General features: G+C 47.5%; 1 protein-coding gene across 3 annotated transcripts in view; it reads right to left on the reverse strand.

Annotated features, from left to right (window-relative positions):
* NR5A2 (nuclear receptor subfamily 5 group A member 2) overlaps nucleotides 1-19,860 on the reverse strand; it is a 123,000-nt gene that overhangs the window by 102,125 nt on the left and 1,015 nt on the right. Inside the window, exon 1 of one of the 3 annotated variants that reach the window (XM_081010793.1) lies at nucleotides 3,923-4,069. The exons of 1 other annotated variant lie outside the window; for it this stretch is intronic. In XM_081010793.1, coding sequence (XP_080866919.1) covers nucleotides 3,923-4,004 — 82 coding nt within the window. In that variant the 5' untranslated portion in view covers nucleotides 4,005-4,069. Of the gene's footprint in view, nucleotides 1-3,647; nucleotides 3,669-3,922; nucleotides 4,070-19,860 lie in introns of those variants that run through there. One more of the 3 variants, XM_081010792.1, reaches the window with a different exon arrangement.

Raw genomic sequence — 19,860 nt, forward strand, 5'->3', positions numbered from 1 at the left:
GGCATGAACTGGGTCTGGCAACGGAGTGGCGAGCGTGGCGCACGGGAAAGCGCAGGGCCTTTGGAGAAGGAGGCTGCTCCAGCAGGGAAAAGCTTGGTCAGAGAAGAAGCGAAGCAGCCCCGGTTCCCTCTCCAGCGCTCCGCCAGCCTCTTCGGGGATCAGAAGGTGGGAAGTGAAATTAACAAGGCGAGTAGAGAGAGAGAGAGAACCAGGGGCGAGAGGAAGAGAGAGCTCAGGAGCTCTCCGGGCGACTTCAGGGCTTGCGGCCTGAGGGAAAGCGGGGCCGCCGACTGCCTGTTTCAGAAAGAAAAGGGGCACATACACAAACCTGGAAGCGCCACACTGCTCCGCATTCAAACGTATTCCGCATTACCGGGAAGGTGCAAAAGGGAGAGTCCTTAAAATAAATGACAGCCTTGTTTTGCTTTGTTGGTTTTTGTTTTACTGAATTCTGGGACTGGATTGGGGTCTTTCTAACGAGGTGGCAGCACCTCCTTTACACACGCATACCTCTCCTAGCCCCACACTTTTGCAGTTGAGCTTCTGCGTTTTCTAAAAACAATTAGAAAGTGTTGCGCGGCTCCAATATTGTGCATGCACTGAGAAGTGGGAAAAAATAACTTAATAAAGCAGTTTTCTAACTTCTGCACTTTCGGCATCTCTTTGCTGTGCTCTGCACACACGCATACAAACCCCCGTACACATAATGCTACAGCTACATCGCTTTGGTGGTGAAATGGGATGGAGGGATGCGGGCCTTAGCCTGCTGTAAGTAGAGAGGAACCTACTTGGAAATGAAAAACAAACAAGGCCACGAGGGGGTTGCTTCCTTGACCTGTCCTGCGTGGCAGCTCCGGAGGGAGGCACAGTCATGTCTGGCAACTTCCTAGCTCGGAAGCAAGTCCCACTGCATAAGTGGGGGTAAACAGGCAGAGAGTTTCAGGGTTCATTTCCCATCCTACCCCCAGTTTGCGCTTCTCACATCTCAAAGTTCTGCTTTCCCTGGGACTCTCGTCGCTTCCTCCCTCCTGCCAGCGTCAACTATTGGAACGACCCAGGTCCCATTTAAGCCGAAATAAATGCCCCCCCCCGAAATCTCTGGGAATCGAGTTTGCAGAGGCGAAGGAGATCCCCACTGGCATCACCCAAAGTTTCGCCGACTGCCAGGCGCGTGAACAGGCTTTCCCAACTAATGCAATTGCAGTACTTGGTAAAGTAATTCCAGATAACATGATGTGCTTAGGAGCCGCAAGCCTGTGTCTGTGGGGTTTGACAACCGCCAGCTTTGAACAACGTTAACTTGGAGGACCTGGTTTTAAAAGAACCCAACTCCCTGTAAGTCAAAGCAGTGCCCTTAAGATCGCAGCCTGGCGCTTCCCGTCCTCAAGCGTGTTCAGCTGGAAGGAAATTCCATGGAAAACAATTGACTGGTCAGTCTACAATCCTAGATACTAGGGAAGAAGCCCCCCACCAATGGGGGGGTCAATGGGACTAATTTCTGACTAGGCATGAAGAGGGCTGCGGTGTCGACAGTGCAATCCTGACCACGTTTACTCGGAAACAGATGCTCCTATGGAGTTCAATGCCCCCCTAGTGCTTAGGATTGCAGGCTTCGCAAAACCTAAAATATTACTCTCCTCCTAGACATCCTCTGGGAGGTTTGTTCAAGTGGTTCTCAAAACCGATCTGTGAAGTCACTAAGATATACTTGTGGCAGTAATTTTTATTCCGTTTGTGTAACCAGTGAACCCACCCACCCACCAATGAGCCCCCCAGGCGCATGGAGAACAGGCATCTGCACTGGGACAAGCCTGTACTAGTTCCCCAGAGGACCCCCCCCCCCAATCCTCACGCCACTTTCCCCTCCCCCACTTGACTGAAGAGGATGCTAGATATAGAGCAGCTGTTAAGTCTTATTGGGAAAACCTAGGAGACCTCTACACCCAACTATTTCTCCCTCCCCCCCAAAAAATAACCTCTGCTGCCTCCCTGATCCCTCTTTTATCTCCCCGGCTCTAAAGACACCCACACTGGCAACTCTATTCGTAAAGCCTCCCCCCTCCAGACCCAGCCGACCCTTTCAGAAACTTGAAGCCCTCTTGCCTTCCGAGAAGCGCCAAGCGCTCCCAAACTCTGTTGAGCCTCAGGCGCTGAATTGCAGCCGGGCAGGACGCTGAACCAAACCCACCCTCCTCGGTGGATCCGTGCTTCCAATCTGGCACCACTACGCGCCAACCAACAACGTGGAAAAAAAAACCTCGTTTTTAGCCCGGCAGCAGGCACGGTCCGAAGTCACCGGGACGGACGGGTCGTGGGGGAATCGGTCCCTCGGATCGGTCGCCTCATTGCAGAAGGGCACTCCGGTTCCTGCTGCTGGGAGTTTGCTAGGGAGGAAAGCCCCTCAGGAAACAAGGCTCTAGAGATAGGAAACAGCTCTCCGCTGCAATCCTGCACCCCGCTCTCTCCGGGAATCGCAGCCCACTGGGATCTATAGGAGCTGGAATGAGATGAGCAGGCTAGAATAAATGAGCTCCCTTCTGACCACCAGGCTGACCTTGTCAGTTTCAAGTTCAGCCAGAGACTAAAGCAGCAAAAAGGAGAATCCGCAGGTCCCCTTGTCCCTGTACACGTCTCCTTCTGATCCTGGGCAGGGGCGGGCGGGCGGGGGCGTCTCTACCACCTTGGTTCCCCATTGAAAGGTCTCCCAGCCCTCTTAACTGGCTGCCTCACTGAAAGGCTGTATGTACGATGCTGCCTCCTCCTGACTCTGTCATTAGCGCGGCTCCCCCTCTGCTACGGAAAAGTGTATGTGTGTACTCGTGTTTAAAAAAACTTCCCATCGTTATCCCCAGAACCTGTCCGGATACTCTCCCTAAGCTGAAGAACCAACCGCACACGTGTTTCACTTTTTTTACTTGCAAAGCAAAAATACTTCTTCCCAAGTTTAAGGACCTCACTTTTTGTTGCTGGTGTCCAAGAAAGGCAGAAGCGTCCCGTGATTTCCGGGTAGAGGTTTACAAATTCCCGCCTGCCTTCTAGTCTCTCCCCCCGCCCCGGCCCCAGGGCAACACCGTAAACCATACCAAAACCGGCCGTTCGTTTTATTGTGTCAACTTCTGCGTTTGGCGAATACAAGCTTTTGGACCCAAAACTATGCTGGGAGCGGGTGTGTGTGTCTGTGTGTGGGAGGTCAGAGAAAGAAGGAAAGTTTCCGCGCGGATTGTGCCTGACGAGGATCCCCGTGTTACTTGAAAGCCAGCATCCCAACAAAAGTTGATCCCGTTCTTTTCCATCAGAAACTCTTTGAACGCCCTCCGCTTTAAATGTTACTCTGCAACTTTCAAATTCGCTGCGGGACCCTCGCTCGCCACCCGGTGCGGTGCTCACTTACTGGGGAGCAGGGCCCCGCAAGTGCGCGAGACTTGCTTCCGAGTAAAACGCGCGTGCGCTCGGGCAACCCGCTGGCCACCAGCTGCCCTACCAATTCTCACTGGGGCCTGCCCGGTGCCCTCTTGCTCCATCCAAAGACGGTGTGCGTGTCCCTGCCAGCCAGCCGGGCAGCGTTTACTTGGGAGTAAGTGCCCAGCTTCCCAGGTCCGATCCGACTCTCCGAACGGTTTCCACCCGAGAAAAAAAAGTGCGCTCACCCTCGCCTGCGAAGCGCGCGCCGGAGCAGCCCTACTCGGCCGGGCGTGGACTTCGGTGTCCACCCTGCTTGGGAACCAAAGCGCTCCAAAACCCGCCAAGCCTTGAAGTTGCCGGAGGGGAGGAGACTGCAGGGAGCCCTCCCGGCGCGGAGGGGGAGAGGAGGCGCTCGGTTTGGTTTCCGAGCGCCGGCTTCTTTGCTCGCCCGCTTTCCTGCCCGGGCAGCGCACCCACCCGCTCGCTCGCTCGCTCGCCTCTCGGTGCGCTCGGCGCTTACCTTGCATGTTTTCCGGCATCTGCCCACGCTCCCCATTCGCCCGGGCGAGTCCCAGGGCTTCCGTCTCCACTTTGGGCAGCATGACAAAGCGGCAGCCGCGGGCCGGTCGGGGCGGCGCTGCCTGCGCGTCCGTGGCACGGCGGCACCGGGACGCGGCGGCGGCACCGAAGCGCGGAGAGGAGGAGACGGCTGCGGCGGCTGCGGCTGCTCTCGGCTGCGCTCCTCTCCTCCTGCTCGCTGCCGGACGCCGAGCCGGGTGGGCTGGAGCCTGCGCGCACTGCGAGCGCCCCGATCCCCCGCTCGGGAATGAGGCGCCCGCGCTGCCTGGCTCGGGGTCGGGCTTGGGACGGGGGGAGGGAGGGAAGGCGAGGGGGCGGGAAGGTCAACCTGCTCAGCGGAGTCCCGTCCCCCCCACACGCTCGCACGGTCCACCTCTCCCCCCTCCCAAAAACAACACCACCTCCTATCCGCGCGCTGGGGGAGAGTCGCCAACTTCCAAGTCTCCCTACTCCGGAGTCACTTAGATTCCGAGGAGCCGCCCAACTCCACTTTGTACCGAGGAAAGAGGCTTTTCCCAGCGGAGGAAAGGGAAGGAGGGGGGAGGACTGGCGTGTGAATGTGAGCGTTTGGGTGTAACGGGGGGGGGGGGGAGGAAACGGGGGCAGACGCTGCCGGTTCAGCCAATGAGGAAGAAGCCCAGACAGTTCTTCCGACCCCCTCTCCCACTCCTCTTTTGCATCCTCCTCCTCCTATTCCACCACCACCCCGGTAAGGTTGACATTCATGCTCCTTCCTGCGGTGGGGGCTGGGGGGAAGGGATTAGGGCCTGACACATTTGATCACTGTGATTCCGAGTTGCTCTTTTCCATTGTAAAGAAAGAAATGTCCCGGAGGCTGCAATTCCGCTTCCCTGCTTCTTCCCCGGGGCTGTCAGATAACTCATCTGTTTGGCTAATGTTCTTGCTCCGGGCTTTGCGATCTCCCGAGGCAGCTATGGTGGCGCTCACTTCGTCCAGCGCAGCGGGACTGACTTCCGAGTAAACAGGCACAGGCGGCCGTGCGCCAGGCACTTCTGGGGAAGGCCAGGGCCAGAGGAGACCTTGGCCCGGCTGGGGCGCGCGGGGGATCAGGATGCGATCCTCCTTGCTGTGTAACCCACCTCCAGGGGACCAGGTGGGAAAGGGGAAGCAAGAGGAGGCGCTTAGGACAGAAACGTATTGTGCCGTGATTGAAAGGCTTTTACCCTGGGGTAAATGCCACGAGATACAGGCGCTTATGGCAGCGTGTTTGTAGTTGTTCTTGACTTTGCCTGCTTCATTCTGTACGAAACCCCAAGACTTTGCGCTCTGTCTCTAGACAGACCCAGAGCTCGCTCTCCCTCCGCGCCCCTCGCTTATGAGTTGCAACTCTTTTGCGCGTGGTAGCTCGAGATCCCAGAGGGCGCCGTCACCGTTATGTCCCCTGAGATGCTGCGAAGTAATCTTAAAGGTTTTGCAAATCGATCCCCCCCCCCACATTCTTCCCCCACTGCTTACGTTTCCCTGAATTAGACCCGGGAGATGGGTCCTTGCCCTTCTCACTACTGCCGCCCTGTCACAAATATTAAGACGAACGTTTAACAAAACAATAAATGAATAGGGCCAAAATGAAGTACGTTTACTGCCCGCGAAAGAGATCTTGAGCACGTGCTTATTAAGGCTTCCATCCGAGGGATTTAAGCGTGCTTAAGTTGAGGTGGATCGGGCGCGCGCCTCACGCCTTCATAAAAAACAACAGCAACCCCAAGGCGAACTCGGAACTAAGCCACGCCAAGGCTTGATCTATGCATCTCTTCGAATCCTCCAAGTCACCAGCGAACACGATGTTTTAAGTGACACGTTTCCCAGCCGGGTTTGTGAGCGCCTTAACTGCGCTTTCATTTTGGTGAACAGGATCCTCCACTCTCTCAGCCCGTTTAGGGGGGGTGCTGCGCCCCGATCCGCATCTGTTAGGACTGGCAATGGCTATTGTTTTCTCAACTGTATTAATCAAGATTTCACCTGCTGTTTCCTGCTCGGTGGCAAGCTGGAGAAACAACAGCTCAGAACTAACATACTGGGAAACGGGCAGGAAGACCTCGTTGCACCTCAGAAACGCAAAGAGCATTTCCAGGGCTGTAAAAATGAATGTTTTCTGTCCTTCTCTTAATAACAACAACCACAACCACAACCACAACCACAACAAAAGTAATCGGTTCTAGCGTTAAGTTTAATTAAAAGTTCTACGGATTTTAGGAAACGCATTAAAAATTCCGCTGATTTTGGGGAACGCTTAATCAGGTGGTGGTGAAGGAGCGTCCTGAAGAAACAAGACCGCACTCTTTATTTGGGTGCTATTGGTTCTCCAGTTTTCTCGCACCATCACCAAATTAAAACCTCCACATCCCGATCCTCAGTTTTATTTAAGCGGCATTAAGACCTTTTGCTTTTAATGGCATGGGCTTCATTTCTCCCTCTGCCAGCCCGCAAGCTAGGCCAGATCACCCAGTCGCTCCGACCTGCCTGTGGCTCCACGCAGCGAATTAAAAGAGCCAATTAGTGAAAGCCCCGATCAGCGTTTCCTGCAAAGGTTTTCCTCTGCTCTCCCCACCCCCATCTCTGCTTTCAGCAAGCCCCCTCTCAGCTGCACAGAGATGCCCCCAAAGGAACGGCGGATCATCTTCCTAGACTCCAGGACCCAAGAGGTCTCTCGCTTAGGCTTCCTCACTCTTAACTGTTTAGGCTTGGAAATATCTTAAGACATTAATAACTTTATACTCTATATGTGACACAGGCAGCGATGCCGTTCATAGTTTGGAAATCTGGCTATTTCTTTAAAAGGTTTTCTTGTCCTTTAGTCACTTCAGCGTAGATAAGCATTGGGCCGCTTTTTACCTAGGTCTTTCTTTCTTTGACCTGGCTTTGCTTTGGGCTTTTCCCCGAACATTAAATATCTGGGTGCAATTTTTTAAAAAATCCTGTTCGCTGCTTAGTTCTGAGGCTGCCGATTCACCAACCAACCAAGAGTTTTGCCTTGTTCTCGTTGATCCCACCAAAATGACTGACAATGGTTTGTTTGTTTTGCATTTCCCTGGGACTCAAAGTGTTGTTGTTTAATCCGCACGCTTTGTGTTGAGGATCGGTTCATCTTCCAGTGCCATTGGTCACTAGGAAAAAAACAAAACCGAAGGGGAGAGAAAAGGGCGGGCAGGCCTGAACGATGGTGGTCTCTCCAGAAGACCCTTTTAGACATTAGATTCATTTGACTGTAGAGCTTCACTAGGAAGTCAGCTCTAAATCTGCTCGAGGGTGGAGAATGTATGGGGCCTCTAGTTCGCTCCGTGAAAGTGCCTTGATGTTAAGTCTGTTGGCTAGTCAATTGCACAACAAGAGTAAAAGAGAGCGACATCAGATTTCTAGGAGGTAGCCCAAGCGACTGGAGGCATTGTTTTGGTCCTAAAGGCAGGACCCTCAGCTGAAGTCGGGGAGAAGTTTAGAGCATCACCAGCCAGACTTGGAGAAGCCATGCTTGACCAATCAGAACACTTCTCAGCATCTTTATCCTCACCCTTCTGGGCGTGGCATGTTTCTGCAGATATCTCGCTGCAAACTACAGAGATGTTAAACGATGGAAAATAGTGAAAGAAAGTAGTAAGGTCAAGTCCATGATACCTGAGCTATTTTGCACCTATAACCCAGGCCGAACCGCTAAGGACTGAGAGGGCGAAGGAGAGTTTATTTGTCCAAATGTCCAGACTATTTGCGCTTGTTTTTAGATAGTTTCAAACCTTCCTCCCAGGAGGAGGAGGAACAATTTGCTACTAAAGGCATGCCAAGGTTCCAACAGAGGTCAGCGGTCCAGGGCTTGACCCGTCCATAAATTGGGAATAAGCCACATCAAGCATAATGCATAACCTGCATAACAAGAACGGATTGCAGGACTGAGACCCTCACCCTACTTCCTTGGAAGGCAGCGAATGGGGGGCATTTCCGAGTATAGGGGGTTGGGAGCGGGGCTGAAATGCCTTGGCCTTATTTGGTGTAGATGCTGTTGCATTAGGACCCCAAAACTATAGGGCCCGCGGAATAAAATGGCTCAGGGGCCGTGTTCACACGTGCAAAGCACCACTCGCTTTCCGTGGGAAAGTGTTAGGAAAAATATCTCTGCGATGTTATATCTGAGATTGCCCAGGGGGCAAACACAGGAGAAGGGCGCCGTTATCACCAATCCGAAAATCCTCTAGAAATAAGGGAGGCGGGGGAGATAGGGACCTCCGTCCCTTACCTCTGGAGTCCGCGCTGGTCCGAGTCAGAACTACAGGACTAGAGGGACACCCGACTGTCCCGTGTAAACCTACCAGAGGGCCGCGCCGGTTTGCCCAAGTCCGTTTCTCCAAAGCGACAATTTCAAGGCAAAGTCATCCTTCTCTCCCGTGTCTGCCTTTAATTTAACCGAGAGCTTTAGTGTTTCCCTTCGCCTTGAGCGAGGGCCCTTGGCGCCCTTTCCTTCAAGCCCATTTCCCCATCCCTTTCACCACCAACTTCTGCTAACTTCTCTCGGCGCTACGCGCCTATCCCGAGTTTGCGGAGCTCGCCCGGACTTTTGGCGGAAGCTTTTGACTGACGCTTACAATTATCCAAGATGATGGCTCAGGGAGGCTTCCGAAGCCTCCGTTAGGAGGGGAAAGCATAAACCCGCCCTCCTTCCACTCAAGATAGAAGCCCACTTTAGGGGGAAAGAGAGAAAAAAAGAAACCGCGGAGCGAGTAAAATAATAAACACAGCCTGTAGCATTTCAAAGTCTTGCACTCCCGAGCCTGGAAACTTGAGTTGGCCAGTGTGTTAGAGCGCTAAGATGTCCGGCTAGGATTGGGGAGAGAGCCAGGTTCGAATCCTACCTCCGGCACACGAAGTTCTTCGGCTGAGCTTGGGTCAATCGCAGGGTTGTTGCGAAGAAACAGAGGAGAGGAAGTGCGCGGATGGCACCAAATTACTCAGGCTCGTGAGCACAAGAAGGGATTGTGGAGAGCTCCCAAGGGATCTCTTCAGGCTGGGTGAATGAATGGGCCTGAAGATGGCAAATGCGAGTCGATGGAAGAAAGTGGGAAGCGAGGTGCGCTAGTGGAATCCCCCTCTCTGCCCAACTTCAGGAGCTCTGAACTCGGGTTACAGACGCTTCAGGTTACAGACGCTTCAGGTTACAGACTCCGCTAACCCAGAAATAGTGCTTCAGGTTAAGAACTTTGCTTCAGGATGAGATGCTCCGGTGGCGCAGCAGCAGCGGGAGGCTCCATTAGCTAAAGTGGTGCTTCAGGTTAAGAACAGTTTCAGGTTAAGAACGGACCTCCGGAACGAATTAAGTACGTAACCAGAGGTACCACTGTATCGGTGTCCATGAAAACGGCGGTCCTCGTGTGTGGCAGCTGTGACCAAGGCGGAGTCCGTGCTCCGGATCATATGGAGAGGGCTTCAGAGTAAAACTGCCGGTGCCACGGTGTCCTTGGACAAATCTATATGGCGCTGGAACGCTGCGTTGACTTCAGGTTGATGGCTGTCCAAAAATGGTGATGCAGAGTTGGCAAAAAGGGCAACCCAAATGGTCTAGGGGCCTGAATAACGCCCCTATGAGGAAAGGTGACAACATCTGTGGCTTTTTAGTTTAGGGAGGGGGTGGAAATGATGAGTTGGGGGGGGGGCATGGCAGAGAAATACAAGATCATGCATGGTGTGTCGAGAGAGGGGGGGAGAGACGCAAACCATCCAGAGCCAGGGCGGGCAAAAGGAGGTTCTGTTTTTACCCATCGCGCACTTAAAACCATATGATTCGCTTTCACAAGAGGCAGCGACGGCCACAAAACTGCATGGCTTTGAAAGGGGGCCTGGCCAATTGCACAATAAGGCAATCAAGGCTACTAGGCATGGTTGGAGGAAGGATACCTTTGCACCCAAGCGAGGAGAGTACTGTGGAGTTCGGGTCCTGCACCTGGTCGGTTACTGGAGGATGCGATGCTGGAAGAGAAAGGCCCTTGGTGTGATCCAGTAGAGAGCTCTTATCTTCTCTGTACGTTGCCATGAGCTTCTCGGAAGTGAAGCGGGACAGTAACTCATTCTCTATCAGCGGGAATTCACCCAGCGCAAACCTTTTCCCAGTCACCGGGCCTCTTGCCATTTCTCACCCCGCTAGGACGTTTCGTTGCGCCTCTTTCGCCCTCCCGCTGCCTTGCGAAATACAGGGCACAATCCTGCCAAGGGGGAAAAAGTGATCGCAACGTCGTCCTACCTAAACCTATTTAATCAGCGCCACTCTGTAAAACAGGACGCCCCAGGATCCTGATTTTAAGCACGCGCTGCTTCCATCTTTCTCACTCTGGTGTTGCACTTCGGCTGGATAGCGCCCAACTAAGGCGCTAGACCTCTGCGCACTGACCAGGGAGTAAGACACATAATAGGAGCTACTTCTGAGTAAACAAGCAGAGGAGGGCAGGATCGCGCTGCCCTATCATAAACTCGTCTTTGCTTAGGTTCGTCTCATAAAGAACTTGCTTGGATTTCAGGTGATCAGATCAGACAGGCTTCCTATTCATTTTTTCATCCCGCAAAATGCTGCGTGTATTCGACTTGGAGGCACTCTTTCTTAGTAGCAGCAGATTACATCCTCAAAGAATGTACACATGGGGGAAAAATAGGTATCTTAAATATGTTTACTTGGGAGGATGTGCCACATTGATCTCACTTCAACCTTTCTCCAAATAATATTGCTTAGAATGGTAGCGCGCCTATGCATTCCAGGGAGCAGCGAGTGACTTAGACCAGTTGCGGTTTTTTTTAAGTCCTTCCTCTGCCACAGACTCAGTAGCTGGCCTTGGGCATGTCACTTGTCTCTTAGCGTCAATTGCCAGCGTCGATATTAAAAGCACACAAAACCACTGTGCGGATTAGAAATCTCTCCCTCTCTCTCTCTCTCTCTCTCTCTCTCTTTCCCTCTCTCTCTCTCTCACACACAACACAGAGGTGCGATCTTAACCAACCACTTATGCTTACTCTGAAATTACTCTCTCGTGAATTCTCAATGAGAGTCCCATTCAGGTAAGTGGAAGACTGTAGTTTTAACAAAAAACCTCATCCCCCGAAACGGGGAGGGGGGAGGACATATTACACGCTGACTCTTCCTGTCTGCTTACTGTACTTAGAAACCAAGTTTGGAAGCAGTTGGGAATTCTTTCCAAAGCAGTGTGCTTTTGGGTTCTGCATTTGAAATCTTTTTTTATATCAAGCGACAATCTTTTTATTAAGTCAAGGCGATTTTCACCAAACCGAAGAGGAAGATTGTAGCGTCGAGAGCCACTCGCAGGCCAATGTTTGTCTCTCATGAACCTCCACAAAGATGCAAAGATCACATTGGCACACAATGGAAAAATGTGCCTTCCGTCAGGCGCGGGGGCGGGGCCGCGGGGGAAAGAGCCGATCTTAACTGTCTGGTCCAGAGTCCACCAAGGGCTCTTTTTATAAACCGCGCGCGGCGGAGCTGGCTGGGAAAAGGCTGGTGTCAACTCGGCCAAACGCTGGTGCGTTTCCATTCCGCATTCGCATCGCACAGCATTCCAAACTTATCCTTCCTTCCTGTCCCAAAGCAACTGCAACCCGAATTTCTGGATCAGGAACATTTTCGTCTCTGGTTGCTGTAAAACCCCACCTTGGATCTTTCCCAAAAGGAAAACCGAATTCGAATTGAACCGCCCATACTGTATTTAAGTCTTGTCAACAACACGAGCGCAAAGTGAAACTAAAAAGACGCAATGTTAGGGTCTGACATTTTCTTTCTTTCTTTCTTTCTTTCTTTCTTTCTTTCTTTCTTTCTTTCTTTCTTTCGCTTTGGATTGCGAAAATGAATAATCGAGCAGATGGATGTTGCAATCCTCCTCCTGGCTGCCCGCTGTGTATCTTCCCTCCTCCCAGCCGCCCAGTCTTTCTTAACCCTTATTTCAGTGTAAACGCAACCAGAGCATTTTAAAATTAATAATAAAAAAAGAAAAATAGGTCCCTTAAAACTTCCCCGTGTATCAACAGAGAAAGTTATATTATTCCTTCCCACGTCAAGAAATGAGGACATTTCATTGTTGACAGCTGCATTCCTCTGCTCACATACCTGGGAGCAAACTCTATTGAACACAGAAGGACTTTGGTCCAAATGCTCTCGAATAGTATTAAGCAATATGCCTTTCCTGGCAATTTTCAACAGTCCACTCCCCACCTCCCATCCATTACTAAACTGGAATTAAAGTTGCACACTTGCTTGCCTGGGACTGGGCTACATGTCCCTTTGAATTTATCACCAGGTGATGAAACCAAGACAGAATACCTAAGTTAATTGTGACTAACAGCAAAATCCCAAATAAGCTTGTGCAGAAGCAAATTCCACTTAGTTGCTTAACCCCCAACTAAGTGTGCACAGGATTGCAGCTGGAATCCATTGAGATCAATGGGATTTACAGTGCAATCCTCCAATCTTTGCTTATAAGTAAGCCTTGCTCTATTCAGTCTTAGGCAAGTGCCATATTATTGCCAGATAACATTAGCCGTTGAGTTGGGGAGGCATTTAAAACACCCTTGAAACCCATGTAAGCGCACCCATTTTGAAGGCTGTGTTTACCTATTCAGAGTGAGGGCAGGGAGCATTCTCCTCCTGAGCTAGCTTTGCACTGAATAGAGCCATATCTGATTGACCATTTGGCTGAAATGTCATTATGCTCCGAAATTGACAGGGATCTTACCACTAGGAAGGCGGACTAACCCTGTGGTAGAAAACCTGTGACCCTCCAGATGTTTCAGGATTAAAACTTCCACTATCTCTGGCCAATAGTCATGCTGGCTGGGGATGATGATAAATGGTGTCCAGCCACATTTGGAAGACTACAGACTTTCCACCTCTGGTCTAATTTGCATTGAAGCAGCTGATTGGGGAAGTTTCAGGAAACATTCCACCTGCTCTGAAGATTCCCTTTTGCATCATAAACATTTGCATGAGAACATTCAGCACTACTAGTTGCTGTGACTAACTTGTTTCATTGATTTCATTGGAATGTTCACTGAGATTCTAAACATAACTCGGAAGCATGTTGAACAGATCTTATTTAGACTTATTGGAACCTTAATCATGGTTATCTTTGGTTGGATCAGAGTCAATATATTGATCTGTTATTTGCATTTCTTTCACAATCCGTCTGATTTGAGGAGTTACATAGAAAGGGTATACTTTCCTACTGATCTTGATATAGGATTCACTCTCCCATATTCATATCTGAATAATACTTCAGAATATTCAAATAATTTATCATATATTATTTTTCTATATTTCAGGAAGTGTAGTATTATCTCTGTATTGCAGATGGAAGAAATGAGGCATAGAAAAAGTGGCTGACAGCTCAGAGCAAAATTTAGGCAAAATCTGAACCAGGGACTTTATTATTAGAATTATAGTTTTTTAGAGCAACTTTGGTCTACACCTCCTCCCCTCAACCTGGGGCTCTTCAGATGTTTTTCACTCCAGATTGCATCAGTTGCAGCCAGTGTGGTTGAAGCTGAGGGATAATGGGAGCTGGATACCAAAACATTGGGAGGGCACCAAGTTGGGGAAGGCTGAATTATTCACTGCGTTGCACAGTAAGATAAGCCAAAGAACCATCTAGAACCTTTTCTGAAGAAAGGAAGGCTATGAACTCAGGAACAAACAAATTTAGGCAGGTCTCTGCCCCAAGGAGTCAATTCCCTGCTCAAGCTCATATTTGCTAGAGACTGCACTAGGGATATCAACTGCTCTTTGTAAGGTCAATAAGGCACTCCCTGCAATAGGCTGATGCTTCAGGCTTCCATTAGTATTAGATGGATAACAATAAAGGTTACACGAGCTGCAAAATTTCACAGGTAGAAGTGACGGAGTGGCTCATTTTCTCTTCCAACCCAGGCCAGTTTTTCAAGTTAGTGCTCTGCTTCACCTCCCTTAGTCAAACATACCAAACTCCTAAACATTATTATCAGGAAGTTTGTAGTTTTACAATGGGTGGGAGAAAAAAAATAAAGTCTGGTAAGTGATTTTATATAGGGTACTTTAAAAATAGTTCCAGAACTCCAGTTGATAACCGGGGGTTTGACTTACTTTCTCTCACTGCTTTATGAGTTTTATGTGAAACTAAGAGAGGAATAAAAGGATAAGGCTAGAAATTAACAAAGATTTAAATTTCCCCCGATTTTTGGGTATGTTTGCAGGGCCGGCATCAAGGTTTGGCATCATCAGGCACTTGCTGGAGTCCACAACCCAGTAAGAGGCCCAGTGCCAATCCCTAGAGACTCCTGGCCTTGTTTATTATCCTTTCTGCTGTTGGTTTCTCTTTACCTGCCCTGTCTAAGCAAGCAAGCATTGAGAGGAGGAAGGAGAAGAAGTAATCTCCATTTGTCTTGTCCTCTGCATCTGGGACGTGGTGCCAACTGGGTCCAGACAAAAATGCAAATGGGCTGGGTTATTGCATAAGGGTTTTTTGTTGTTGTTACAGTGGAGTTGTTGCTGTTAATTTTTTTTGTATTTTTATTTTGTATCTAATGATTTAGGTGGAAATTGTTCAATTTGGTCGTGTGCTTTTTGTTGTTCTGTTTGGTACTTATGATAGGGACACGGGTGGTGCTGTGGGTTAAACCACAGAGCCTAGGGCTTGCCGATCAGAAGGTCGGCGGTTTGAAACCCCGTGATGGGGTGAGCTCCCGTTGCTCGGTCCCTGCTCCTGCCCACCTAGCAGTTCGAAAGCATGTCAAGTGCAAGTAGATAAATAGGTACCGCTCTGGCGGGAAGACTCAGTTGTGCTTAGAGTAGAATCATGGAAATAAATGGAACTGTATTTAGTCAGAAGTAATGCGTCCCATTATGAGGGACACGGGTGGCGCTGTGGGTTAAACCACAGAGCCTAGGACTTGCCGATCAGAAGGTCGGCGGTTCGAATCCCTGTGATGTGGTGAGCTCCCGTTGCTCGGTCCCTGCTCCTGCCCACCTAGCAGTACGAAAGCATGTCAAGTGAAAGTAGATAAATAGGTACCGCTCTGGCAGGAAGGTAAACGGCGTTTCCGTGCGCTGCTCTGGTTCGCCAGAAGCACCTTAGTCATGCTGGCCACATGACCCGGAAGCTGTACGTCGGCTCCCTTGGCCAATAAAGCGAGATGAGCGGTGCAACCCCAGAGTCGGTCACGACTGGACCTAACGGTCAGGGGTCCCTTTACCTTTACTTGGTATTTATGACTACTTCTGTTATGTTTGTAGCTATGTAATTTTTGTGTGTGTCGTAAGTTGGCTTGAGCTTTCAACTGTGGAAAGGTGGCATACAAATAAAAAGACTGATTGATTGAAATGAATGGGCAATGGCAAGGACTAGAGAGCTCACCTATAGCCCAAAGAGAACCAGTGTGCGATGGTCACTGGTGTGTTAAATGTGATTCTAGAAAACCAAGATGAGTATCCCAGCTAAGTTATGAAGCTCACTAGGTAGCCTTGAAACTAGTCCATTATAACGGCAAGAAACAACAGCAAGTGTAGCTTTGCAGAGGTTAGGCAAGATCATCCTTCTGGTCCCTTTCGACTCAAAAATTCCATGATTCTAGTACCTTACCAAAGTGCCTGCCAAACCTGAAGTCAGCACAGTACACTGACCTCCGACTTAGCTCCAGTTCCAGTTCCCAGGCCTCCCTGTGATAGAGATGTTAAGAACTGGCCTAGTACTGAGCCAGACAAATGGCATACCTAGTTCAATATTATCTACACCAGGGGTGAGGGGAACCTTCTTCAGCTGGAGGGCTGCATTCCCTTCTAGGCAACCTTCCTGATTCTATGATCCCTGGAGCCATTTGCCTGTGGTGGGTGGGGCCAGAAGCAAAAGTGGATGAAGGAACTAATTTCAATTTTAGCTGTGCACAGTATGGTTCCCAGAGCCATCTGAAGGCTTGCATTGGAAATATAAGGCTGAATTAGACGGGAACTCATCACGATCCAAGAGGGCTCTTTTTTATGCTATTACGGTTCTTCCAGGAGTAAAGCCTTTAGTTTTGTAAAAATTGCTGAACTCACAGATAAGATAATTTATAGGGATTACCACAGCAATTATTCTGCTGTGAAAATATTTGATTTTGAATTGTTTCTGGTGTTTTTCTCTGGGAGGAAGGGTATGATAGAAATGGACTAAATAATGATATTCTTAATAATTTTATATTCTTATAATAATTATGACTCATTGTACACACATATATACACACGCATGCATGAATATGATTATCTCATATATGTATGTGCATTTAAATAATAAATAAATACTCGGCATTGATGATGATGATTGCATAGCACCTAGCACATTGTTAGAAATAAATAAATAAATGTTAAGGCATAGTGGGAAGTAGTAAAAGCAGCAGCCTAGCAATTAGGTGACATTTTGTGTCCAATTTGCCCACATCAATCTGATACAAAAACTGACTCCCTCTGACTTTTGCTTTGGACTGCTTGGTGAGTTTTATGTGAATTGCTGATGATAGGAGCTTTATTTATTTATTTATTATTATTATTATTATTATTCCAACACCCCAAATCACCCCATTTGCTTTTCATACACTTTCTTTTATTTCTGTTATGGTGTTCAACAACAATCAACAACTTCACATGAAAAGGGAAATCTTACTTCAGAATTTAACACCGGGGTGGGGAGTCTGCTCTAAATTTCTATCATTTCCATCTTTTATAAAATTGTCGCCAGACTACAGTGGTACCTTGGTTCTCAAACGCCTTGGTTCCCAAACGCTGAAAACTCAGAAGTAAGTGTTCCAATTTTCGAACGTTTTTCAGAAGCCAAACGTCCAGTGCAGTTATTGGCTATTGTTTCCGTAGCGCCTGCACCAACCAGAAGCTGCACCTTGGTTTTTGAACATTTCGGAAGTCAAACAGACTTCCAGAATGGATTAAGTTCAGCGCTTTTGTTTTAGCTATTTATTTTGCGTTTTTGTTTTAGGCTTTTTTGGTTAATTTGTTTTTGTGACTGTGTGGAACCCAGTTCAGCTACTGATTGATTGATTGTGTGACAGCAGAAATGGATAAAAGCCCCCGATCCAAACAATGACTATCATCAGTACAGGTAAGATTTTTTTTTTTTTAAAAATATTTCATCTACAATACTGTCTTATTTTATAGTACAGTACATGGATTATTGCTTTCATGTTATGGATCAATGGACTCGTTAGGTAGTAAAATTCATGTTAAATTGCTATTTTAGGGGTTATTCTTAAAAGTCTGGAATGGATTAATCCATTTTGCATTACTTTCTATGGGAAAGTGCGCCTTGGTTTTGGAACGCTTTGGTTTCAGAACAGACTTCCAGAACAGATTAAGTTTGAGAACCAAGGTACCACTGTATCAGTTATTTCCACTGAGTTTCCATGATGACAATCACCCATCCCCTGAATTTAGAATGCCATTTTTAATTTTTTTTAAATGTATCCCTCCAATAGCACATTCACAAGAGTAGCTCTGAGGATCAACCGTTATACTTAATAGCTAGTATACCTAGATGTAATCCAAGCCATTATAAACCATCTATATTCAAAATATCAAACTAAATAAAGACTCTTTGCTAGCCAAGTATACTCAGCAGTAGTAGTAATTACTACTACTACTACTACTTTATTGTTATTTATTTGATAGCTTGTCTGCCCTTCACTATAAGGTCCCGGGTGGGTTACAGCAATTTAAAAATATAATATTAAAAACAATTTAAAAGAAATTACAGACAGAAGAGTACAGTGTGCTCGACTATATCTCAAGTGTGAGAAAGGGCAGGGTAAAAAAAGAGGAGTGTCTCCAGCATGCAATAGAAACTGTAAAATGAAATGAGGGGAGGGAATTCCACAACCTAGGAGCTGCCGCAGAGAAGATTCTCCTCCGCACCCCGTGAACTTCTCTAAGGGTGAAGGAGCTATCAGAGGGCTTCTGCTGATCTTAACACCAAAGGGAGTCTACAGAAGGAGACAGCCTTTCAACTATTTGGGGCCTAAATCACTTACGGCTTTGAACATCATTGCGAGTACCCAGAAACTGGCCAAGAGACAAACTGGCAAACCACTGCCAGTTGGAGAGGTAGAGAGAGATGACTTACAACCAGTGCTTTTTTCTGAGGGGGACGCAGGGGTACACATATGCCTAAACATTTTGTGAATCTAAGTTTGGCCTCATTGAGGGGCAGTATTTCCATATGAGTAGGAAAATGAGAGTACCCCTAAATATTTTTTTTATTAAGAAAAAAAAAGCACTGCTTACAACTGCCATGGAATGTGCCAACTGGGATTTGTGAAGAGCTTGAGGAAGTGTTCACATAATGTCCACTCCATTACTCACATTTGTGCTTATAATAATTCCACCACTGTGCATAGAGCAATACTCTGTTGTGGTTTGTATTTGTTATGTGTTTACGTACTTGTGTGCATACAAAACTCCATGTAGCATAATCCTCTACATTTTTTTTTTACTCACAACTCCTCTGGAACTCAATGGGGTTTACTTTTGAATATACACACAGATGATCAGGCTGCACATGTATTAAAGAGCAGGACTTATTGTAGGCTTATCAGCTTCCCTCCAACATACATGCCATGCGGCAATAAAATCTTAGTAGTGGGGAAAAGAATCCCTTTTATGTAAAACTCATACAGATGGAATCTTAGGAAGGATTGATAATTGCAGATCTGTCATTTCCATACAGGTTGACCAGAGAACTCTAAGCAAAAAGATGCATTTTTTACAGTAGAAAACCTGGAAGTTATAACAAAAGCAGTTAAGAGTTGGGAGTACAATTTTAAACATGGTGGATCAAGCCTTACAGGGGGACACTATAGAGTATTACCCCACCTTCTGTGAACCCCCCAATTTAAGGTATGTTCTGGACATTTGCTTTTGATTTTAAGAATTGGTATTTTCCACAGCTGCCTAAAAATGAAAACACTGCATTTCTGAAAAGATGGGATGTGTATATATTATATTAAACAATCATACACATACATCAATTCAATTTTTATTGTGTGAGAAACACAACATTAAAAACAGAGATCCTATGCATGCTTACTCAGAAGTAAATTCCACTGTGTTCAGTAAAGCTTACTCCCAGGTAAACAAAAGGTTAACAAGATGGTATTGCAAAGCATGAATTTGCTTGCAATTTGATAAAATACAGTATAACCATGTGCCTAGGTGTGTTTACTTGGAATTAAGTCCCACTGGGGATCACTGCCTAATAAATGTGTGTTTAGGATTGCAACCTTAATCTGTTAAAATAAATGTATAAAACAAACATCCTAAGACCAATTCGCTGGTCACATTCCAGTTATCGCCCACCCTTTTCAGAAAAGGGTTGCCATATTTTGAAGAGCAAAAAAGAAGACACATTTGCCAACTTCTAGTTTTAACTATAGATCGCTATGACTCTACCCATGAAAAAGAGGACGTGTCCTGAAAAAAGAGGACATATGGCAACTCTACTTTTCATCCAAATTTTTATATACAAAGTTGATACGATATAAAATGCTCTGAAGTTTAGCTGTTGGCTTTAACACAGCAGAAATTTTTACCACAGGTTCAAAAGTATTGCAAGAGAAATTATATATAATCCAAACAGCCAATATCAGTTCAAATGAAAAGGGTTATCTATGGATATGTAAAAAAATGTCAAACCTTAAAAACTGACTGTAAGTACCCAGACTTTTCAGTTTTGTTAACCAATGGATGCTGCAGTGTTAAACAAGGACCAGAAATTGCTAAATATTTCTTGCATGAAATAAGGGAAAACAACATAAAAAAAGCAGGAAAGGCCTAAATAAAAAAATTCTTATACTCGCTATTACAAAACAGCACGC

The sequence above is a fragment of the Podarcis pityusensis genome (assembly GCF_964106645.2).
Source record: "Podarcis pityusensis genome assembly, chromosome: 6".
NCBI classification, from domain to species: domain Eukaryota; kingdom Metazoa; phylum Chordata; class Lepidosauria; order Squamata; family Lacertidae; genus Podarcis; species Podarcis pityusensis.